This window comes from Chroicocephalus ridibundus, chromosome 4, assembly GCF_963924245.1.
Source record: "Chroicocephalus ridibundus chromosome 4, bChrRid1.1, whole genome shotgun sequence".
Classification (NCBI taxonomy): Eukaryota; Metazoa; Chordata; class Aves; order Charadriiformes; family Laridae; genus Chroicocephalus; species Chroicocephalus ridibundus.
The window spans coordinates 51810212-51831036 of NC_086287.1; the positions used below are offsets into that span (position 1 = coordinate 51810212).

The window sequence follows — 20825 nt, forward strand, 5'->3', positions numbered from 1 at the left end:
CAGCTATTCATATATCCCTAAATACTAACAGTAGCATCAAAATGTGTTTAACAAATGATTACAGAATCTCATTATGATCTCAAGTACTTCGCATTTTTTACTTCACTGCACAGCAACTCTGCATGGCAAGAAGAGAACACTGCCCCCAGCTACAGTGATGCAGATGCTTCCACCACGGTGCTCAAGGCAAGCACCAGTTAAGTCTTGTGGTATCACCAGTGTAGAACAAAGCAACTCCCAAAGTAAAAATCAACTTAATAAGATGTATGGTGACATTTTTTTTCTCCCTTTTGCTTTTTCAAATTAGCACATGACACAGTGGACCACATCACAGGATGCTGAACTCTTCAGAAAGTCCACTCTAAAGCAAACCCAGTCCCTGCGGGAAGAGCATGCTGGTAACTGCAGGAAGGTGTGTACGGTGCAATGCGAACACACGGTAATACCATGCACGGACCATTGATGGGGGAACACCAGAAAAGAAGCCAGCTCCATAACTTGTGGGCCTTTTGAGTAAAGGTTTCCTACTCCTGTATCAAATCTACAAGACGCATTTACAGCTCACAGGTTTTGAGACGTGACAGATCTGGATATCACAGCAACGGGCAGTCTTTTTATATAGCCATACGGCACATCAATACGCCAAGCTGCACAGTATTATAAAGCTAGGACAGGGTCATGGACAACCAGAGTACAAACAAAAAAAAATGTATATCAAATTGGGACGAACAGCTTCAGCATTAATTTGGAAGGAATCCTCTCTTCCAGGATTAAAAACTAAGCGCAGCTGTAGCAAAACCTTCTTCCATCACTCAGCAGAGTGCATATAAACTGTTTTAAACCACAGCTACAGTAACTCTTGCTTGATTTAGTGTCCTCCAAAAGCAAATTCCTGCAGTTCCTCTCTTACATGTTTTTCTTTATTATACCAGTACTTTTCAGTTAGGATTATGAAGTGTCAAATAGCATGTATCACTGAATTTCACATATTCAGCTACCACTTTTTCTGAAAAGTATCCAAGGTCCACTTGGGGAATAAAAAAGTGAACCACTGCTTCATAGAAAAACAGGTGATAAATTATCCTGAAATAGCTGCCGTGCTTAACACCATTGGCAATGAAAAAGCCTCAGCCAAGACATCCAAGCCCCTGCAATTCTTCACACAACTTCAAAGAGTAACGTCTGTGTTAGAGGTTTGAGGCAGATTGATCTCAGCTAAATAATTCAGTAACCACAAGGTCTGAAGCAGTACCATACCCCCAGTCTTTAAGCAAAAGCAGCAAAACAAACACCTCACCAACAGATTCCCAGACCGTCACTGAAGCAAACAGTCTGTATTAGTGTTTGACCAGTATTCAGCTCACTAACCAGCCAGCCAGGCTGCTGCTGGGAACACGTGGTAATAAAACATGTATGTTATGAGGTGCCCAATGCTTCACATGTTACGTTTTTGTTGCTGTTTTTCTTTTTCTAAAAGCTAACACCTTTTTGAAACCATGCAGCGCGTTTAAGTTTCCCAGATCAAATGACTGCCTCTGGACAGCTTCCTTTTTTAGAGATGTATTTTGAGCCACAACAGTTCCAAGAAGAGGAGAGGGAGAAGAAATAAGAAAAGAGGGAAGCAACTGTGGTTTTGTCCCCGATAACATTTATTGAATTCCATTTCTTCAAGCAGGTTTACTTCAGTCGTTTGGGGTCTGAACTGAACGGCTATCAACTTTCTGGAAAATCACATTCAGAGATGCTCTTTTCCATCTCTGAAAATCCTGCCAAATTAAAGCTTCAAAATTATTTACTTGTAAAATTTCTAATATGGGTCATCTCTTACTGTTCCAGGCACACCTCAGAGTGAAAATCGTCAAAACCTGAACCTCAGGCCCCCTGAAGAGCAGAAGTCACGTGCCAGCCCTTTCCTGACCAGAGCTACAAGCTGCGGCAAATGCTGCAGGAGCTCCGTTTCAGGTACGACAGACACACGTCACATCAACCTTAGCTGTCCTGGTCACTAAAGCAAGAAGGTCCAAAGCACATCTGCACATCTGGTGTATTACCTTGAGTTACCACGGTAAAACCATAAACAATATTTAATGTTTGATCAATTCTGGAGGAAAAAGGTGCTGGAATGACCATGAACAAATAGAGTTTCTGGAAAATGCACTCTTTCTTCTGTCCAAAGCATCCTGATACCCCATCAAAAAGAAGGAGAAACCATTCAGGACAATGATTTAATGGAAGTATTACTGAGATAGCTATATAATGTTTAGTTCAATATTTTCTCCCCAGACCTCTTCCTATCTCCTCCTCCTCTTGAAACAGCAGTCAGAGAACAAGAAAATTCTGTTTTAGAATAACTGTTTATCAAAAGAGCAGGTACTAGTAACCACAACCAAAAACTAACAAGAAACTAAACACCTTCACATTATCTCTAAGTTTCCCTTTTACATAGTCCACTGATTTCTATATTTTTTTTTAACTGGAGGGAAGGAAAAAACAACAAACAAAACCCAAATGTAATTTTCCGTTATTTGCAACAGGTATGATATATACACACACCAATCCCAGTTCAAACTTACATTTACATTAGACACCCTGAAAAGATAAAAGGGCATTTCAAACACCATAGTGATTCACTAGTCACACAGCTAGCAGTTTACTAGACACAAGTCTCACTCCCAAATAGGGCTTAGTTTTCCAAGCTCCAATTCCAGATACAAAATGCATTTCTCATATGCTGTGCATAAATGCAGGAAAAATGAGAAACCAGTAATGTCTTAGTCCAAGCCACGTCTTCTGACTCTGGAGAACTCCACTGGGCACTTTCTATTTTATTTTGAATTTGACATCCTTGTCCTCTGGCACAATTTTCCCAAGGTTTTCAGGCAAGCATTGCTTGGTTATTGCTCGTAAATTTCCTACGGAAAGCACAATCATTTCCTCCTGAGCAGAAACACACCTTCCCATTCTGCAGTGATCTCTGGAGATACCCTTAACATGAAGGGGCTATCCATTTTCCTCAGGTTTTCGGCACCCTCACAAATAACAGATACGTACACCAGGATCACGACTGCCTGTAGCAGATTCCAGTCATGTGCTGCACTATTCGCACCACTCCTCTGCAATTCCTACTGCCATTGCATGACTGTTATAAAAAAGGTTTTCTTCTCCTTTGCTCATCATTGTATCTTCTACTGCATAGATCTCCAGTTTTCAGGCAGATCTGTATGTGAAAAGCTTTAAGTTTATTTAACAGCAGCTACCTATTTGGCTCCTTCAATGACTTCGGCTTTGATAAGCTTTCAAGGACAGCATTACCTTTGCAATCTATATCCTACTGTTACCCTTGGTTGAAATGGGCTCAGGGTAATCAAAATTACTGGGATATCCAGAACTGACAAAAGAAAGTGAAAAAGGACACAGCTGCGTGTGGATCATCTGACCTCTGGTGTTATAATCAGCTAAAGGAAAGGGAAGGGAGAAGTTGGTTGTTTTTAAAGGAACTGGCAGGTCCTCCTGAGCTCAGGTCTCCGGAACCTAAGAAACTGAGAGACCACACACTGGAGGGGAAGGGGTGAGGACTGGCAGACACACTTGAAATATACAGCAAGAAATCACACAGCAGCTTACAAAACCATGTCTAAAGAAAGGCTACTCAAATAGCACATCCAGTCTGGATCCAATCACGGAAACACAGCAAGGGCAAACCCCACCCCAAATAAAACAACATTCAACCAATTTGTGAACCCATGGCAGAAAAGGATTGATTCACTCCAGTTCCACTCTTCGTTTGTTACCTAGTCACAGCAGAAGCAATCCAGGACTGAAACATTAACATGAATCTGTATTTACATTACACAAACAGGGATTGCTGTGGCATTTAGAAAGAGATGCCAGTGAACCACCATGCACTGGAGGAGCTTCCTCTGACTTCCTTAGCCAGGGGAAGAAACTGCTCCTCACTAAAATATTCTTCTCATCTCTTAAAAATCAAACACGAAGCAAGTTGTGAAGATGGTGGCAGAGAAATGCTGGTGACAGGGTATAAGCTTGCCAAACATTCCCCCCAGGTTAGTTTGCTTAAGTTCAAGAAAACCATTTTGGCAGTTGTATGTGCGAGTGTGCGAAGTCGCTCCTTATGCTATGCAGAAACCAATCCTCCCACCCCCTCCTTTTAAGGCTCTAAAAAAATAGTAACTTCCCATCAGGACCATTGTACATTCAACTGAAGGTGTGACAGTTTGCAGGCACGGCTCTACAGTATTAACAGCAAAACATTTTGCTATCTTTAGGGTACCAAGTGTGAAACAGCACTATTTTTCAAAAAGCGTAATCCATTTTATTATTTCTCAGCAGGGGAAAAAAAAAAATCAGATTTGGCATATAATGTGTAAAACCTTGTACTGTATATAGATACACACTCTTGTATAAAAGCAACTCTGACACTCTTGACTTGGCTACAAGGACTTAAAATCTGACTGGAAGGTTACAACAGTTGTGGATTACAGGTTTGAGGAATATAGCCAGGTCAAGGTGGCCCAACTTCTTGGAAAAAAAAGTGTCGTACTTAACTGTAAGTAGATACCTAACCTACTGTTTAGATATCACAGTAACATTTTAGAGCTGTGCCCCACTACAACGGCACAACGCTTCAAGAGAAGACATACATTTTTAACAGGTTGAGTTTCTCTTACAGAAGCCAGTACACGGTCTGGCTAATGAAACTTCAGGGAAGAAACTTTCTGACTGAGTCCTTACTGTTGAGCCAGCTAGTCCACACCAAGTTACAGTGAACTAGGCACTGCTTACTGCACGCAACAGATGCAGAGACAGCACACCACAGGCACCCCACATGATGCGGCCACAAGGACAAGCACATTTCCTTCTTTTAACTCTATGAACATTTCTGGTTTGAAATATTTCTCAGTTATTTTTCAATCTGGAGTGAGGGAAACGGACAGTAGCAGATCGAACAGCAGACATTTTATGACAACGTGTAGCTAGGAGTAGGCGGCACAGTATTTCAGCATCAGCAACTCTGAACTCAAATTTTTGCGTTAGAACCCCTCCAGGTAGCAATCACACAAAATAACTTTATGCTGCTTCACACCCACACATCTCAATCCAACAACAGATGATGATTTACTCAGCTAATCACAACTCAATTACTTGCATGTGACAAGAGCAACTCGCCAAACAAAAACTTCTGTGTGCAGCTGCTGCATTATTGCAGAGCCGCAGATATTTTCCTGACTTTGATAATGAACCACCTTAAACTTCTTTGCTGCTGTTAACTTATGTTGAGAGATGCCACAGTCACATCAGATTGCACTGTAAATCCAGTCTCTCTTGATGCATTCATGGTGAAGCACAGGATGACTCTATGTGAAGGAGTTAAAGGTAGCCATCTTTTCAACTTGTCCCTGCTCTTTGAAAAACAGGTTTTAACTTCGGTTTACAAAGAAGGATCGATTTTACAACGCTTACTTAACGCAAGCAGGACGGCACCAGGAAATGACCCCTTTCACCCCAAAAAACTGATATAAACCCTAACCCAGTAAATACTAACAGTTATTTTGGGTTAGTTAATTGCTGTTTGGACCCTACAGTATTTTCAGGTCAGTTCCCAGTAGGAAAGCCACCGCTACGTGCAGTCATTCAGCTGCCTCAGCACAGAAGGCAAATGCATCATCTGTTGGCTCACAGAGCTCTTCAACAGGGCTGTCTCGCAGAGTGACATGGAGAAGTTTCACTTCCTCTGCTTGCTTTTTCATACCTAGAAAAAAGCTAGCACTTCAGTACTATTACCAGTATAAAATCCACACAACAGTCTACTATGCCAGAAGTTCTCCAATTCAAGACAAAACAACTACTTAAGTTAATGAGTTTTGATCCCAAACACAGCCAACTGCAGAGCATTCATTGCACCTACAAAAAGCCCTTGGGTCACTCTCACCTTTGCTCCCTGTTTAATCACTCAGGTGAAAAGAGTTGCTAGTCATAAACTGCTAAAGTAAACTCAGAGAAAGTGAGCCTAAAACACGCTTTATTTAAAAAAAATAAAATAAAAAATGCTGCCTTTAAAGTAGTGAAATTAGCCCCATAGGAAACACCAGAGGTTGCCTTCAACACAGTGAACTATCACCCACTTACGTGGGCAATACTTGCACTATAATTTACAGTAAGAGAGAAAGGATAATGCTAAAGTAAAAAAGCCAATGGAGTCTGCTGCCATGAAGAGTGAACTGCTTCCTTTGAAAGGGAGAAAAAGAGAAAGCTCTTCAGAGTTGGACTACTACGGCTCAGTGGTCTTTACTTTTTGCCAGGCACTAAGGCCTTAAAGTAATCTTTCCTGGTCTAGAAGTTTACGTTTCATCACAAAGCAGATGAGATGTCAGAAGAGAGCACAGACAGAAAGCTTTTCAGACATTCAGTAAAGCGACTTCTCACTAAAAGAAGTATTTTTTGGAAGTTACTTCTCATTTAACAACCTGAACAATAATATCATACAAAAGGAAAAATACTAAATTAGGTGTTACGCCGTACAAATTAAACACAACTTCAAAGTTGTTAAATTACTCAGGATGCATACAGGCAGGACAGAATACTGCCCTTAAGGGACTTCAGAAGCAGGGGCAACCCTCCTCAGAGGACGTCAGTGTGCCCAATGGGCTATAATCTCTCACCCCATCCCCCATCCTGGACTACTAGCTACCCGATCTTTTCTTTCAGTTGTGCCACTGAATCCATCCAACTGTTAAACTTGTCTCGATTCCAAGTTCTCCAATCGGGCTATTTACTGACCCCCACCTAGAGGAGACCATCAAGAGGATTAAATAATTAGCACCACAAGCCCTCTTGATCTCCCTGCATAAAAAGCTATTGAATGTAAATAGCTATTGCACTTTCCCTGACTCATGTGTAAATTTCTGTAATTGAGCTTCAAATGAAACATTCGCCATAGTCACTTCATTATAAATCTTATCATAACCACTAAGTATTTGGTTGCTTAATCACGAGTGAAAATGAGTTAATTCCAGTTTGATATTCCAAGTTCGAGAGCCATCTGAGTAAGTGATAAAAAGATCAGCAGCTGGCTTACAGCATCCTCCCAATTAATGCAGATGCTTATTTCTTGCACTGCTTAATATTCAGCTTTGCTTAAGAATTCTGATGTTTGTCATCTACCTGCAGGTCAACCAGGAGATAACAGGAAGCAGTGAGAAAAACAGGAGGAGACTTAAAACCACTCAGTGATCATAAATTGTGAATAGCAGTCCAGAGATCTTCCATAGGTATACGTACCACTACTACAACACATACAACTTTTCTAGAAGGAATTCCTAGCTTTCTGCTGTATATTCTAGTCATTTAGAAAAAGAAAAAAAACATTAATTTCATTAGCCTTTTACACAAATTATTAGTGTATTATAAACAATAACAGGACCACTAAGATTGCATTTACACAGTTTTGTAAGATTGTTGTTTGCACAACACCTGGAAACCTGGAATGCTAGCGCATGACAATTATTAACTCCATTAACATAAATACACAAAATCTACTCTAACTGCAACTTTTCATTGCCATGACCCTTCCAGGGTGCAAGCTCTGGTAGAATGCTTCTCTCTTCCTTAGTTCTGGCTGTGCTGTTGTTTGTTTTCTTATTCCATATATTAATCCCTCCTTCTGTACGTAGTCAATTTAAAAAAAAATCCTTAGAGGATTCCTCAGAGACTTGTGGTTTCTCCACAGACATTTAAAATGCAGTAGATGTAGTGTAAGGTAGGGCACCACAAAGGTACACTGTTAGTCCTGTTTATAGGGAGAGTTAAATTCCCAGATCGTATGCTCAAAAAAAACCACAAGACCCACACTTCCACAATTTCACATAGATTTTAACAGGAATGCAGAGTTCTAAAGTATTCAAGTTGCTGTAATTACACTAGTTATTTTAATTCACTGCTTTTATATTTATCCTTATGCCTTTATCTTGTTCCTTGTGCCTGTACCGTCCTCCTTCATGCTCACGGGGGATCAGAGAGCACATTAAATCAGTCCGTATTTGACAGCTAGCTCAGTTATGTGGATCAGCCATTCAGCTGTCTTTGGACACATCCATTTGCAGCACAGGCTTGTCACCATCTCCAAAACTGCACATGGAAAAACAACCACAGCTCACAGCCACCTAAGCCTCTGGAAAGTACCACGAGCCATGTCACTGCCACTCCACACTTTCCAAAGTAGCGGATGTAGATTTGATGAACTAACGAGTACAAGCTCAGCTCTCTCTTGAATGGTGTTAGAATCATAAGATAAAAATCCTCAAACATGACAAAGCGATTTTGATAGAGTTTGTTTGGGTTGTTGTTTTTTTTTTTTACGTGACAGGTTGCTAAATTGCTCACTTGCAGGTATTCATTACTTGCTTAGTTATCTTTTCCAAAATGTGGTGAGCTTTGATACAACACACACCACAGCTATTTCGCTCACACTACTACAAATTGTTAGCTAGCAAGAGAGAACCCAAACTCATCAGAAACCAGCACTGGAAACTTCTCAAAGCTAAGAGTGCACCTGGCTAGCAGCAAGAGACTGAGAGGACTTCACCTTTACACATGACGGGCCAGTCCAAAAAACTGTTGCAGGTATGCAATGCTGAATCTCAATCCCAGGAATCTGAATGCATCTCTTGAAAACACCACCCTGACCCTGATCTTCTTTAGCATTAGCCTTAGTTAACACCAGGCTTTAACTCATGCTTTAAGAATCATTTTTTGGGGCCACCGATATATTAAACAATTCAAAGTCAGTAATCTTTACAGATGGGTAGGATTAGTCCTACCCGGGGTCTTGGCCTGCTGCTGTATTTCTAAATCTCAGCTGGTTTAGACAATCCCTAGAGCTTACTGATGTTACTTCTGAATTGGGCAGACATTTCTTATTAACAAAACACTGCATCTCGTTCTTCAGTGCACTGAGCTCTGGTTATTGAGCCTAAAGCCTAGTATTTAAAAGGATAGCGGCTAGAGTTATTTTCTGCCCTTTGTTCCTGTACATGAAAGCCATTCATTAGACTGACTCTGCTGAGTGGCTAAACCCAAGCAAAATATCTTCAGCTGTAATAACTGTACTATCATAATAAGCAGTCATTAAATAGCTTATAGAGATTGCAGAACTCATTGTCTCTACAAGACCTTTTCTCTCTGTCTTTTAGCGGCTTCTAGATCCAGTTACTTATTCTTAGCAGCGTGAAAGTCACGAATTTGACGGCTCTCTCAGCAAAGCATAAGGAAAGGCGAGGACAAATATCTAAATTCAGATCTCAGCAGAATGATTTGGGTTGACAGTAAATGACCATTTATTAGTAAATTTTGTCAGTGCCTTCATTTTAATGCTGGGACTTACAAAGGGAAAAGCATGGGTACATAACGCGCCTTAATATAATTCCAGCTTGTGATCTTCCTGTAGAGCAGACCAAAGCATGCTCCTGATGAAGGGTAAACTCCATAAAATTTTTAAATTATTTTTTTTAAAGCAGTGAACAGTGACAAATCTATAGGTCTTCTTCTGAAAGCTACTCCCCCATCACAGATGGCAGGACAAGGCAGTCTGACAATCCTTATCTGAGGCTTCCAGGCATTTGACATGGATTTGAAGCTAGTGCAGTCCCCACTGAATCCTCTTCCTTCCTACTGCAGGCTGCAGCAGGCAGTGTAGGAGTCTTGCATTCAACAGCTTCTCCAATGACAGAGCAACTTCCTCAGCCATGACTTCGGTTTCAGTGGGCTTTTTTCATTTTTAAATATTTTCCACATCTCTGATGCTGTGAAGCTTTAAATACATGCAGTTCTTCAGAAACTACCTGTTTTGTAGAAACTGGATGTAATTAAGTCAGTCAAAATGCATCTGAAGTACCAGTCTGAAGATGAAAACCTAACTGACCTGCCTTTGTTCTGTGAGAATTTCAGTTTCACTGCTGAAAGGTTTTAAAGCACAGGAAAAGACTCTTCAGGCAATCTAGGAAACCCAGACTGCTAATTGCAGAGTGTGGGTTTCATTTAGCATTCTTGTGAGAAGACTCTTTATATCTCATCCACGACTGTGTGTAATTGTTTGTTACAAACACCTTCCTGAAGACTCTCCATTACTCCTGAACATGTAGAGCAGTAAAACCTCTTGCAAATGAACACCAGAGGGAGCAGTAAACATTTGTCTGGTAGGTATTAAACTGGGAGGTGGAACAATAAGGTACAGGAAACCTTGGGGAAACTTAAAAAATAGTTATCAAATATATTGCTAATCCAGTCTAATTCCCCACCAGTGCAGGGTCAATGAAGAATAAGAGCAAGTGTGCAGATACAAACACTTCGAATGAGGTAAGCTTAGTTGTGCCACATCTCCCACCCCCCACTCCACCTCCTGATAACACCGGAAGATTTATAAGGTTTTCTGGGACCATAAGGTCTTCTGTGTGCATTTAGATAGATTACATGGAACTGAAAATATACCCAACTGTCATGGTTTCATCTGGGATGGGGTTGACTTTCTTGACAGCAGCTGGTGTAGTGCTGTGTTTTGGATTTGGGATGAGAATAGTGTTGGTAGCGCAGTGATTTTTTGGTTGTTGCTAAGCAGTTGAGGCCTTTTCTGCTCCCATCATACAGCCCCACCAGCTAGTAGGCCAGGAGTGCACAGAGCTGGGAGGAGACGAGGCCAGGACAGCTGACCCCAACTAACCAAAGGGATATTCCATGCCATATGACATCATGCTCGGTGTATAAAGCTGGGGGAAGAAGAAGGAAGGGGGGGGACGTTTGGAGTTATGGTGTTTGTCTCCCCAGGTAACATGATGGAGCCTTGCTTTCCTGGAGGTGGCCTAATACCTGCCTGCCGATGGGAAGTACTGAACAAATTCCTTGTTTTGCTTTGCTTGCATGTGTGGCTTTTGCTCTACCTATTAACCTGTCTTTATCTCAACTCATGAGGTTTTTCTCATTTTTACTCCCAACTGGGGGGAGTGAGTGAGTGTCTGTGTGGTCCTAGTTGCTGGCTGGGGTTAAACCACAACACCAACATAGAAAAGACAGACACAAAGGAATGTAAAAAAATAGGGCATTTTTATTATATATAAACACAGAGTTCAAACTACACAGTGAAACCAAGAACATGGTTAAGAGATACAAAAGAAAAAATGAAATCAAGGATTAATATGCCGACATATCAGCAATGAACAAGTAATCACAGCACTTTCTCAAATATTTTTCTACTAACCTGCCAAAGTCAATTTAAAAATTCTTGCAAAAACAACAACAGAAGCATGGTTACAACCATAAAGACACAGATCAGAAGACACTCCCACCACACATTCATAAAAGCCCTCCAAAACACTTTAAGGAACTGAAGATAAAAACAAAATTTAAGTTTTCTCTCAGGCCTTCATCTTTGTACTACTGCATGCAGCCTACCAGATCCACGAGTTCCCAGAGTACTTGTCACCAGGACCCTGGCTTCAGCATGGGTCCCAAGGGCTTCAATTCCCTGATACTGAAAGGCTCTTACCAGATCTGCTAGGCACCTGGATTAAATTGCTTTGTCAGATCACCCAAATAGGAGTCACAGCCTTCAGGGCTATGAGATTTAGCTTGCTGGTGTGGGACTCCAGAAAAGCATGGCTCATCACACCACACTGAGCGTAACCCAGGACTGCAGACATTATAAACCCTTCAGTTCTGACTACAAGGGGTCCCCTGCAAGCACACGTATCCCAGGTAAGGGACGAAGCTGACCTTAAGCAGAAGCCTGCTTAGCAGGTGGCTTCAACACCTGCCTGGGGAGTGACAGTTAAAATTGACCATTTTCATGCAGCACTTCACTTAATGAAGACATTCTCCCCCATGGAGAAGACTTACTCATAAAGAGTGTCTGAAGGACAACTGGAGCAAGGTCTGATGATGATGGATTGCTGGTGATGAAATGAGCTTTTTACTCCTGCAGTTCCAGATGTTTCTACAGAGGCCAGCTCTTGCTAGCCCGTGCAGAAGTGCGTTGGCAGCATATGCTTACAAATATGGATGGTGCCCTGTTGCTCAGATATCTATATACTCCCATCACACAGCCTTTAGCATTGACTCAAAAACCTGCTTTACCTTTATGTTTGTGTTGAATGGGCAACAGTGGCAACTGGAAACAGAAATATGTGAGAGACAGAAGCTCCTAACACAAGAACATACTGCCCCAAGGCTATCATTGCATACGATTTTTTTTCTAGCCCACAGCCTACACTCTTTAGCCTTCAGGTTAACACAGCTAGTTACTGTATACGCTGTGTGCCGCTACTTGTTCATAGCCGAACACACAAACCTGGCATGTAAGAAACAGCTCTCTGAAGAACAATGAAGGAAAATCTACACTTCTGGGTATTTGGTATGTCTCTAATTCTGGCTGCTGTCATGCTAGGCACTTAGCACGGATGATGTGCCATGCTCTGAATCTGCACCATCTGCTGCTTGTTAGCTGACAAAGGCAGCAACATGCCATCTCTCCACTAGCTGTTGCTCATTAGCTGACAAAAGCCATTTTCAGTGTTCACATTGTTCTTTCTGTAATAATCTAATACAAAGATTTACAGAGAGCGAAGAAAAGAGGAAACAAAGATGACAAAGTAAATTATGAGCTTAACTAAGAATATTAGTGTAGTCCTAAATCTCAAGGAGAGAATCCTTCTAACAGCAGGATGCAGGTCTTGGCCCTAAAGGAATATGTCAGCAGGTCAGCACTAAAGATAATCCATTTACCTCAAAATGTTTTGAAACATGCAAGCACACACTTCTAGGCTCTTTCCATTCAGGTTCTCTATTTTGTGCTATTCTGGATCTTCTGGCCGGGGGAATGAACTATAAAAAGGGTTCTCCATTTTGGGAAATGCACTGATGATAGCAGATTACTCAAACTATAGGGAACTGTAAATACTCAGAAAACATTTACACTGCTATGGTCAATTAATTCTTTTTCAAGCTCAATTAGTGGCTTGGAGGAAAAGCCAGAGATACTCTGCTTCAAGGAGAAGCAGTTCTTATTTACGACAATGAGAATTCCCTCCCTCTTACGCCTTCTCTCAACCCTCCTCCACAGATAAAACACAGATAAAATTTTTCTGTCATCACATTGCCATGACAGAAGGCAAGAGTACAAGAATCGTTCTGTGCACTAAACAGCATACAGACAGCTGGCACGGGAAGTGTTAAACTGATCACGGGTCAGGGCACAGAGGAAGCAAGGATGATGACAGATGGTATGGATTCTGGTGAGTGTGGGAGATGAGGAAAAAGCCCACAAGCAAAGTGACATGGTTAACAGAAATGGTCCTGCAAAGCAGGAGACAGAAAAGGGACAAAAGCAAGAGAGGAAAGAGATAAGACACAAATGAACAAGGTGCAGGTAATTCTGCTTCGCATCTTATTTCCTGCTCACACCCAGACCAGCACTTTTCACTCACTGGCCACAGAAAATGAGAACCACATTGCGAGTTTTACATTTTCCTATTTGAAGGGGAACAGACAGGATGAGATGCTACAGCAACAGAATTGATAAAATATTGCTGGGCATCCATGTTCAACCATAAGGCAATCCAAAAGAGACAGACTTTGCACATAACCACACACATGCATACATGAAACTTCCTCAGTGGGCAAGACAAAATACAGCATACTTGTCTTCACAGAAATACCAGTCCACAGTACCAAATGAATCCTGTAACCAAACGCCTATTCACACTTTAAAGCAAGGTTAAAGCCTTTCAATATGAACTAGTTAGTCGATGAGGAATCACACACAAGCAGCTTAAAGCATGTCTCAGAGTAGTAACACACTGGGAACTCAGCCATCTCACGCTGCTAATGCAACTCCTACGGCTTTGTCTTCACTATCAAGAGCTCAGCTAATGCAGAGCAACATCACAGCAGAAAGCAAAGGACTCCAACTGTGCTGCAAGGTAAGTTTTTTGTAAGTAGAGCCCTATTCTGATAGGAGGAAGGTAACAAAGCCTAGCCTAAAACAATTAAAAAAAATAAAAATATTTTATACCACACATGCTCCAACCCTTGCAACGCTAGCAGGAAGCTCTCAAGCATGGCTGTCCTCCCTGCAGTTGCCTGACACAGGTAATACAATACAACACACACTGGTACAATGACACAAGCAGATGCAACACACACACTTATACATTTTGAATGTCAACTGTTCTTACTTTTCAGCTGCTGTTTCTGCAGTCAAGAAGAACAATTGCTGGGCTCCTACATTCCCCTCTCCCACTCACTAAGGCCAGAGGATCTGAATTTTAATCACAATGCACTTCTTTAAAAAAGTGTTTAAAAAAAAATGTTCAGCTTCTATCTCATCACTGGAAACTGATCGTGTACTAAGAAAAGAAAATTCCCAGTAGGCATACTCAAACCCTGGAACAGGTGCCCAGAAGGGCTGCGGACTCTCCATCCTTGGAAGTGTGCAAAACATGACCAGACAAGGCCCTGAACAACCCTGCTCAAAGTTAGTCCTGCTCTGAGCAGGCAGCTGGATTAAATGACCTCCATATTCCTTTTCAGCCTAAGTAATCTAGGAACCTATCTTTACAGATTGATAAAAGCTGGGGTGGGGAGGAGAAGATACAAATGATTTTCCTTCTTTCTTTGTCCTTCTCAGACAAGATGGTAGGGCTGCCTTTCAATGCCTTAAGCCTGAGCTGAAAAGTAAGAAGAGCTGACATTCAAAACGTGTAAGTGTGTGCATCACATCTGGTCGTGTCATTGTACCAGCGTGTGTTATTTGTGTCAGGCAACTCCAGGTAGGACAGCCACGCTTGAAAGTGTCACGCTAGCATTACAAGGGCTGCAGCAGATTCGGCCTGTATAAGCCCATCTAAATTTTGATTACTTTCTGATGTAAAAGACTGTTGGTAACACCTTAACAGTACACCATAAGAATGGGACCATTTTCAAAATTCATCAAAAGTGCAAACCAAACTTTCTTAGCTACACACACTGTATGTACATACCCACACACATAAGTGGCCGAACTGTCCCTCTGAAGCTATTAGCAAGACTAGGTGCTTAGCAGGATTCAAAAGGGAGTATTTCCTGGGTTAGAAGGATTGTCCATCCTTGAAACATTAAGCCAGCTTCCTCAATTCACACAGAAGCCAACAACTAACAATGCAAACCCTTTCCAGCTTCATTATTAATGCTGTAATTCTTTCTCCAAGTGACTCCTCTCACACCCCATGTCTCTGGCATGATGCACAGACTGTAGCTACACAGGCTACAGTGAATATCAGCATCCCACACACAGAGTGGCTGGTTCATTAGACGTGCTTCTTGGGGCAGCATACAGAGAGTTAAAAGCTGCCTATGAAAATGGAGAGGATGGAGATGCAGAACAGGCTGCTTGAAGCTCTCTGGATGTATGACAGAACCTTGTTTACATGAATATTAATTTTTTGTTTGGAGATTCAAATGAGCATTATCTCCATTCTGTTTTGGCTTATCTGACCCGTTAACAGCAGGCCAGCACAGGATATTAATCCCTTGCTCTCCCTGTTGTCTCTTTTCCATGCTAATTTTACATTTGTGAAGGTGATCAGACAGCAGATAGATGTATAGGAAGAGGAAAGAATAGTCTAATTATCTCAGTTAATTTGTGCAGAATCAAAAGAATGTTCATCCAGAAAACTGTCAGCCAATCAAGTGGGCTGGAAGTATTTAAATAAAAAACCTAAAGGACAATTCTACAGAAACTTAAATTCATAGTTGCAGCATAGCCTAGATCAGTGTGGTTCATTTGAGTCTGTCGTGACAAGAACACTTTATGAACTGTCATTTTGCAGCTATTTATATTTTATTGTCAGTTACTACGTTCGTTACTGCCTGCAATTCACTAGATTCAACTGATTTCGGTAAGGAAATTTTTGAACAGAGTCACAAAGTATATTTTCCTGTTACCAATTCATGGGTAAATACCCAGGCCCAGCCTTCATTAAGAAAATCTTCATTAAAGTTAAGGAAAATCTTCATTAAGATTTTCTAATTGTACCAGGTGAAAAATTCATGCAAGACAGAGGATGACAACATTCTTAGAGACAGAAAACCTCCTGGTTTGTATCCTGTAAGTACAGAGAAGTGCCATCGTTCAGCTTGTTTTAAGAAGTAGAAACAGCACACCAAAAGTCACGCTAGCAGCATATTCAGGAGCCAGCTAATGAGGAACCTGAGAGTCAGACAGCTGTTGTCATCAGGAACATCTCACTGAGAGGTACAGGTTGAACATTTGATATTTTTTATTCTTGCCAAAGCTCCCACTAATATAAATCCTTCTAGGGTTTAAACAGACATGCATGACAACAATCAATCCTTACAACAGGTCCATCCTTTCCCCAAGATTTTAAAATCTAAGTAAGAAAAATAAAATATTAACCTGTCCTTAACATTGCAACACAAGCCTGATGCTTTATAAAAGACCACAAAGCATAAGATATTTTATACAGTTACCTTTAATGCCTTAGAAAGGGAGAAAAGCTCACTGGCTTAAAGCAGAACTATGTATGGAGATTTCCACAGCATAGTTATTAAAGCCCCCTTATTTTAAAAGGGATGGGTAACTGGAGTTAGAGAGTCATCAAGTTAAAAAGCAAGAGCATTTAACAAAGCATAGTATTTCTAGTCAGTTAATTTGTAAGAAGCTATTCTTTCTCCATAAGCAAAGCTAATGATATCTTGGAAGCATCCTGGGAAAGGTAGGCTTCTTACTATTTGGTTTTAAGTTTAATAAAAACCCCCATAAAGCATAAATGTAAAGGAGCAACATTTGTTAGACAAAAAGCAGTAAAACTTAGTTCTCAAATTTCTCAGTCGCTCTAGAATCACGTGAAGTTTCAGTGTTTTTTCACTCCCAACCGGATTTCAAATCATAGTGTAATGCTGCAGCATAATCTTACTGTCTGGGTAAACGTGTAGGCTAGAAAATTTCATGCTAACTAATGGCTGAATAAGATTAACCAAACATTAATCAATGCTAAGAAAAAGATGAAATCACAAAGAACCAGATGAGACCTTTTTTAGCTCTTTAGAACTGGGAGTTCTGTAGGGAGGATTAAAACATGTAAACATTATGTAGCCAATTCGTTTGGTCTATTTTCCAGAAAGTGTTAAGTTTCAAAAGGTTAAGAATGATAACATTTTGTCAGGACAGAACAAAAATAACAGGATACAGTCAGCAATTTTGAAATGAAAGGAACTAATCTTGATGGTAGTGGAGGTCAACTTATAACACCAGGTCAGTGTGCTGAAGCAGTATATGCAGGATCCCTAAAAATCACAGAGCATCACTCTTCTACTGGAAGAATCGTAAGTCAAGTCTGTCTCAATTTATCCATCTGTGAATAGGGACTTAGGTACCTGCTACCAAGTGCTGTATTAAGATTGGGCAATTTGAAGAACCTTAAAGACCTGAAATAATAAGAAAGGCTGTACATTTTTTCTAACAATAACTAAATTAAGAAACTGGCAGTAGCTTTGTTACCTTACCTAAAATACCCTACAAAACACAGCGGTAACACTACCTAGCCAAGCCTTGTGATGTTAAGCATGTTAAGGTCATAGCAATGGTCACTTACGGCATTCCTTCTCATCACTGTCATCAAAGCAGTCCGGCAGTCCATCACACTGCCAGGCCCCTGGGATACAGCGCCCGTTACTGCACATGAAGTTTCCAGGAATGTTGCATTCATTTGTAAAGTTATTCCCAGGCAACAGTTGGCTCTCTGCAACAAACAAAACAGAGGAAAGTTTACAGGAGATTTTTAAAAAGGCAGCAAAAAGAGTCACTGACCAAGCTGTTTATTAGTGATTGAAGGAACATGAGACAAATGGATCTTGAACCTGGTTATTTTGCCATTATTCTATCAGTATCCTGAGTATGGTGCTTGGTAGCACTTTCTTTTTCCTAAATTATAATTTTGCCTGTTCTCCATTCACATTCCCCATTTTACAGATTTCTTTCTTGCTATTTTCTTTCTAGGAACATACATGCATCCTTCTATGTATCCTCTGGTCAAAACAAAGTTTGTCAAAAAAAAATAACCTCTCTTTCACAGGGTCAGTCTAAACACAACTAAACCAGACAAGGCTACAAGAACGCAGCTCCATATTCCCATGTTTTTGTCAGATCAGTACTTAGGTTGCAGAATATTTTGTTGTTGTTGTTTTTGTTACCCAAGGGCTAGGAACTAGGTTAACACATTGACTAATTCATACTAGGTTTTGAATTAAGTTTTAAAGATAATGCTGCTGATCAGTGTTAGAATTGAGCTTCTTGGTGTTAATATAGTCCCCTGGCACACAGCTGTCCGCAGGCTAGTAAGGCAGCTGGCACGCCTCAGTCTGCGAAGTGGAGGAGATTTAGTAGCTGGATACTGGAGATCAAGAGAACAGTGCAGGAGGGAAACCTAGAGATATGCCTTCAAGGTTAAACACAGCTCTAGTCACTCATTTTAATCTACTGTGTTTCCCCCTTTGTGCATTGGTTTTGGAATGCAGATATCACAGAAATGCAAACTTCAGGGGAGGAAGATGATGACACTCCATGGTTTTAATAAGCACCAAAATGGCATGCCATGTTGTCGAGCTGGGGGGAAGCTGCAGGACAAGGCAGCAGATGAGAGAAACAATATCCTTCCCCTTGTCTTCCTCTGCCATGTTTCAGACTAGACCCAGGCCACATACACTTGACCAGGCAAAAAACAGAAAATACAAGTCTTCCCACATAAGGGTGGAGGTGTCACAAAAATACGCCCTTCCTGCCTGCCCACATATCTTCATGGTTCAAAACCAGGAAAAATAAATTAAGCTAACATGCAGCTTAATAATTTATCTATCATTTACCTATTTTGAAGATAATTGCATGACTTTTGGAACCCTGGGGGAGCAGCAGAGCTGCAGTCAGACGACGGGTCTAAGCATGAGGCTTTCCAGAAACTCCTGAATCAGCAAAATGCAGATGGTTCCCTTCGTCCCTCGCCACATAGCAAAATGCTCCATCCCTGACACAGGCAAAACTGCTAAGTTTTACTTCACTGTTTCAAAAGATACATGATAGGAATACTTCAGGGAAGTATTTTTTTATGCCTATATCTGCCCCAAACAATGTATTTCCTCTTAAACGTTATTTCTTGCAAATGGCAGACTCTCCTGGGGAGGTTTTAAGAATCTGCCAGAACAGAGCAGATACCTTAACAGAAATTTGCTCCGAGCTGTTAAAAGACAATGTAGTTCAGAAAAAGTTGGAAATAAGGTCTTCTTCTGAGGCAGATGGGCCAGTCTCAGCCACTGGCCACACACCCAGAACCACCTGTAACTCTCATGCTATAGCACCTTAAAGAAAGAAAGTGACAGCCAGAAAAAAGCAAGCCCAGGCTATGCAGCTGGCAATTTGGCATCTTTTCGCTTTTAGCAGTTTCATTCAAACCTCAGTTTCATTCCCAGCATCGCTGCTCTTCTGATCCAGAAAGAAGGGGTTTGCTCTCCGCACTGCGACGGGAAAAGGCTACAGCCTAGAGCATGCTGGAAGAAGCTTGGCTGCAGCCCACTCAGGCAGGGCCTTCGCTGCTCCCCGCAGCTCCCAAGGAAACACCGTACCCAACTCTACACACCTGAAGTAGATCAGCAATGGAATGGTTTGTCCTTGGCTAGTCCTGCCATGAAGTACTGAACATATATGGCACTGTCAATAACGACCACAGGCTAGTGCAGCCTTACAGCATCACAACTAAGTTCTGCAGTTCTATGTTCATCCAGCAAGGGTTTGTTGTTGTTTTTTTTTTTTTTCCTTAAACCAGTGACTGAACACATTTACATCAGTCTTCGTATCGTTGACCTGTACCTGGTAAGTAATCACCAAACTAAAATAGCCACTCTTAAACAGCTACAGAGGGTGAAACTGTCAGTGTTACACAACCTCCTATTAGCAAACAGCTCTCAATGTGCTAATAACATCTCTGCCTGCAACTGGAGAAAACCTACCGCAGTACTACAAACTACAGCATGCCGCCACCAGATCAAGATATGAGAGAGATGAGATATTCTTTGCAATGTAAAAGCACAGCCAATATGCCACGTTCTCAAGTTATGAAGCATCCAAGCGCTTCAACAGCAGAACTGCACCTAGGCAGAAGCATCGAAAAGGTGTCATTCTCATGGCATCTCCCCCCTGCTGCTCTGCGCCAACTTCTCGTCTAACCTCATACCTACATCTCTCATCTAACCTGCTCCACTTCTGCATGGAAGCTGAACAAATTCAAAATGAAAAATCCTGTTCTTGATACTTAGTGAGACCTCTTCTAGACCTAGGCAAGTTGCTAGCTAAGAGCCAACATCAGGTCTCACGGCTACCCATCTTAACTACAGGACTATCTTCTCCCCTCTAAGTATCACAGTGTTCCTGAGAAAACATGATAACTGGTTGCATTTCATGCACTGTAACACCTCCTGTGGAGAATAACCAAAGTTCAGCTCCTGTCAGATCTACCGCTGTTATCTTGCCTGAAAATCTTTAGCCGTGATCTCCACAATTCTTTAATGAAAAAATTTAGACCAAGCTAAATTATTTAAGAAATTTTTAGTTTCAAAAAGTAAAAAACACAAACCAAAAAATAAATTCCCAAAAAAAGCTACAGAGTCCCTGTTACTTTTAACAACTCCTCCAAATAAATGCTATTCTTCTACCCTACTAAATTGAAGCAACATTCCAGGAAGAGATACCAAGTTTTATTTGTTACCCAGTTCAT

General features: G+C 41.1%; 1 protein-coding gene across 2 annotated transcripts in view; it reads right to left on the minus strand.

Moving 5' to 3' along the window:
- LDLRAD3 (low density lipoprotein receptor class A domain containing 3) overlaps positions 1-20825 on the minus strand; it is a 111420-nt gene that overhangs the window by 59003 nt on the left and 31592 nt on the right. For both annotated transcript variants that reach the window (XM_063333767.1, XM_063333766.1), the window contains exon 2: positions 17658-17804. In XM_063333767.1, the coding sequence (XP_063189837.1) occupies positions 17658-17804 (147 nt within the window). The remainder of the gene's footprint in view (positions 1-17657; positions 17805-20825) is intronic.